We start from the raw sequence: 5,018 nt of genomic DNA on the forward strand, positions 1-5,018 counted from the left end.
TGTCAGTAGGTTGGACTGTTTAAATGAAAATAAAAATCTTTGAAGACTTAAAAAAATTTATCTCGCTGATAACACAGTAGGAAGGCAAAAATATTACAACTAAACGGCCAAACACGTAAACTTAATGCTGACCGCTAAATTATGATACATAAGTACCGTTCTCAGAAAATCTGTATCACGTCTAAAATTTGAGATACTTAAGGAAGTTCAACAGAGAAAGAACAAATCAAGCTACTATTGAAGGAAATCGGTGGATAAATAAAAGAGTGCGGCATAGGTAAATGAAAATGTCCATTAATATTTTTATATGAAATTGACGGATATGAGGTAAATGTTTAGTTGTTTAGCAATCTCCAATTAGAAATATTTATTACTTTCTTTACAAATATTGAAACATACATATTCCTCTATCCATAATTGACTTAGTCATACATATTTTTATACGGTCAAATACCAGCGTACGATATACAAGCTTATACAGCCGAAACCGGGTAATTGCAATTTTTACGGCCATTCCGTTGAATTAACAGCGGTTTTCAATTAGCAGAACTTTGGTTAAATGCAACAGTAGTCAATTAAGTGAACTTTTCAATTTCATAATTCGAACTAAGTCAGCTGGCTCGACAAATTTTATGAAATCAGCTGATCAGTGATCACTTATTAGGTGCGTTCGTTTAAAATCTCCAGTAAAAACCAACCAACTGCCAAATTCCGGCGAAATGTCATCTGTTCTCTCACAAGAGAAAAATATCCCAAATAGTATGCGAACAGAAAATTTGCAGAAACTTGCAAATTAGATGAACAGCTGATATAATTTTTGTTTACATTCAAAAGTGTAAAATTTAAAACGTACGAAAAGCCAACACAAAGTGTTATACTGACACAGTTTATTGATTAAACAAATAACTACTTATTTCTTACAAGTTTAATTAGTCACAATTTGTAATTTTTAACTTCCAAACCATCAAATTCAATTTTGTGATTTGCGTAAATGCCAACCAGTTGATCAGCTGTTTTCCTGTTGGCAAATTGCTGTTGGCAAAAATTTTTCCAGCAGCTTCCCCTCAAAATGAAATGTCACTTTGCTCTCTCAATTTCCCCTACTTTGAAAGTTTTTTGCGTACGCGAACGCAAAAACTGGTAAGTTTTGGTTAAACATGAACAATTAACAGCTACGCGAACGAACCTAATTGCGTGAACCGAGTTGATATTTCGAAAACAGTTCCAAGGTCGTTTTATGTTGTGAAGTTGAGTTGAAAAAACAGTTGCATTTAAACGCATCGGAACTAGTGTATATATTTTCGAATTTCGGAACATAAATGTTGTTACATCCATCTAATATTTTCATTTAGCCGAAGTCTGAAATAATCGATGTAATGTAATAATTTATATGAAAAATCTAAAGTAAAATTGGGGCCAGAGTTTCCGTGTCAATTAAACAGAGCGTTAAGTGAACTGGTTTGCAGCTATCCGGTTTGAACTGTTGCGTAATATCTGCCCACCGAACTTAACTTGTTTTAAACTGAACCTCCGGAGGTTTTCCGTGTATATAGGTATACGAACGATATCAATCCAATTGCGTCAGCGTGCTTCATTGTAAAATATCATATCCTGCTGAGGCATCATCAATTTACATTAAATTACAAAACCATTATGTTTTCCAACAGTATTAACACAGACGTAATCATGTAATGTAATGCAATGTAATGTAATTCAAGTAATTCAATGTTATGAAATGTAAAGCAATGTCATGTAATGAGATGTAGTGTAGTCCAATGTAATGCAATGCAATGTGGCATAATAGGGCTGTTCAGGATGTTGTGGAAATGGTCTTGGATATGCAATTGGTATTGCATTTGCAAATTTTTTGCTGGCTGCCATGGCAGCAGTGTGCATTTTATTGTTGTGAATTTATAAATGCAACGAATATGCAAATCCAAGAGCATATGCACAAGATCCCTAACAGCCCTAATGTAATGTATTGTAAGATAATGTAATGCAATTCAACGTAATGAAATGTGATGTAATTTAATGGAAAATTTGAATCTCGAAGCTCCGAATATCAAATATACCCATCCCGTAATGTAACGTAATTTAATATAATGTATTGTAATGTAATGTAATCCAATGTAATGTAATGCAGTATAATTTAATGTATTTTAATATAATTTAATGTAATGTAATGCAACGTCATTTAATACAATGCAATGCAATGTAACGTAATGCCATGTAATGTAGTGTAATGTAATGTAATTCAATGTTTTTTTTACTGTTTTGTAATATTAAGTTAAATTAAGTTAGTAGAGCTAAATTAGGTTAAGACGCCAAGAGGTTAGAGGCCTGTGAAGCAATAAATTAAGGTATATTTTTAAGTCAGTGGCTATAACGGTTATATATAAAAATTATAATTTAAGCGTTATTTTATAATTTTTATTTTTTAGATCAAGAATAATCGTTATTTTTTGTATTTTTACTTTATCATAATTTATTTGTTTTTATTTTTTCGATAATTTTATAACTGTTATTTTTGGATAAAATTTTTTAGACAATAACTGATTTAAGTCGGTCCAAAAAACGCAACCTCCATCGAAAAAAATTAAAAAACATATTTGACGATGTTTTGCAATGATCTAAAAATAAATATTCTGATATTTAACGGTTATTTTCGGTTCCTGATTTAAATTAATGTGCCAGTTAATTTCTATTAATTTTCTAAGCAGTATTATAATCGTATGTACACTTACGATCAAAAAAAACAGTAGCCCAACATTTTGACTGGTTTTGACTATTTTAATTTGTTATTAAAATATAGCTTATAATATAACTAAAACTAAGAATTAAAAGATTCAAAAAATTTTTGCAAAAATTTCAAACACAATTTGGTCGCGCCTTTTTTCTATACAAAAAATGTTATTTAATTTTTTAAATAAACAATAAAACCTTAAAGGTATAAGCAGGGGTGTTTTTTCCTAACATTATCGATAATACAAAATGACGTTTTGCTATGAGTGGTTTAAAAATCAAACCAAAATGTTTTCATTCTAGTTTCTGGGTTTAATATATAGAAAATTTTGTTTAAAATCTAAACCGAAATAGAAAATGTTTGCCTCAATATGCTTTATTTTATATGTCTCTCAGAGAGAGACAGAGCAAATCTTATGAACTGCCGGCATCAACAGAGCGATATCATCCACACAAAATACTTATGTTCTAAAATATGTACTCGTATTTATATATCGAAGAAAATGCACAACTTCGAAATTGCACCTTATTATATTGAAATTAAATTGGCTATAAAAAGGCAAACCCAAAACTTTTCTGAAAAATCTGATTAAAAAATTTTAAGTTATGATAGCAAATTTGTGAAACTGGTTGAATTTTCGCGAATTTCGCATTTATTGACAAATTTTACATGGCAAAATTACTTGATTGGTTTATGAATTACGAATGAGCCGTAAACTGCAATAATGTGAAAATGCTTTATAAAATACTTTTTCAGTTCAAAATTTTCAAATCGCTCAAATTAAAACCCCGAAAATTAAATCATGTTTTAAAAAATCATGTTACTTTTATATTTGTGTAGTCAATTTAAACTTATTTGAAATGTGGACCCAAGTCGCCTTCCCCCTCTCCTTCCCCCTCTCCCCCTCAACGAAAAGTCTTTATCCGCCACTGCCTCCAAATGTGTGTTCAGGCATCTCCATTTGTGCAACAACATCAAGACGCAAACCGCAACCTGGCGGAGAAGTTCGGTTAAACAAGTAGAAAAATGTGTAAGCGCCAAATATTTATTTTCTTTTTACATACATACATATGTAAATATTAATACTAATTTTACTCCTTGTACATAGATAGTATAGGCAAAAAAGCATACCATATAATTTCCATTATCGACTAATTTATGTCAAAGAGCCTTAACTAAACAATTTATTTTTTTCTTCTCTACAGATCGGTGACAATACATTTCCAAATCTAATGGCTCTACTTACGTCGTACAATCCATCCACTGCTTATGATAAATGTAAACCAAAATCTGTAGGTGGTCTGAATAAACCAGTTTGCAATCTAATTTGGAATAATTTTAAAGAGTACGGCTACAAAACAGCTTATGCAGAAGACGAACGCTCGTTGAGTACGTTTAATTATCTAAAGAAAGGTTTTGTGCAACCGCCAACGGATTATTATTTACGGCCCATGTTCATGGCCATTTCAAAAAATATGGTCGTAAAAAAGCGATCAGGCCTGTCATATTGTATCGGTCGCAAGCATTCTGGCGAATACGTTTTTGATTACGCATTGCAATTTGCGAATGCTCTACCTGCAGATCCGCTCTTCGGACTATTCTGGACAAATTCATTCAGTCACAACTCTTTCGATACGACAGCCACAATGGATGTGAAGATTTTAGAATATCTTAAGGAAATGAAGAGCGATGGCATACTGGAGCGTTCAATTGTGTTATTTTTTGGTGATCATGGAAGACGTTGGGGTCCATTGCTTGGATTAAAATCCGGATTCTTAGAAGAACGTTTGCCGATGATGTTTCTATCACTGCCAACGTGGTACCGAAACGAACATCCCGAGTTCGTAGAAGCTTTGAAAATAAATCAAAATCGTTTAACTACGCCCTATGATATCTATGCGACAATGAAGCATATACTTGAAGAGACAAATCGGGAAAAAGAGTTTCCATTCCTCAGTGGCACAGTGAGGGGGCTAAGTATTTTTCGAGAAATACCCGAGAATCGTACTTGCGAAGAGGCCGGTATCACTGAGCACTGGTGCACTTGTGTGGCATATGAAACTGTACGTACCAACGATGCTACGGCAAAAATTGTAACAAAATTGGTTATACAGGAAATTAACCAATACCTTGAGGATAAAAACATTAGTAGCAAATGCAGTCCACTAGCTTTGAAGAGCTTGAAGAAGGTTGACAAGAAATTATTTGATTTACCAAATCGGTCTACATATAGATTAGATTTCACAGCAAAACCGAAAGATCCACAATTTCAAGC

General features: G+C 32.5%; 1 protein-coding gene across 1 annotated transcript; it reads left to right on the top strand.

Annotated features, from left to right (window-relative positions):
- Positions 1 to 3,951: 3,951 nt before the first annotated feature.
- Positions 3,952 to 5,013, top strand: LOC118756153 (the record flags this gene model as incomplete). The annotated part of the gene is given in 1 exon segment (XM_036490936.1): positions 3,952 to 5,013. A coding segment is annotated over 1 exon segment (1,062 nt), but the record flags the coding sequence as incomplete, so codon positions are not given.
- Positions 5,014 to 5,018: the final 5 nt, after the last annotated feature.

The sequence above is a fragment of the Rhagoletis pomonella genome, unplaced genomic scaffold (assembly GCF_013731165.1).
Source record: "Rhagoletis pomonella isolate Grant_MI unplaced genomic scaffold, Rhpom_1.0 Rhpom_scaffold_09013, whole genome shotgun sequence".
NCBI lineage: Eukaryota > Metazoa > Arthropoda > Insecta > Diptera > Tephritidae > Rhagoletis > Rhagoletis pomonella.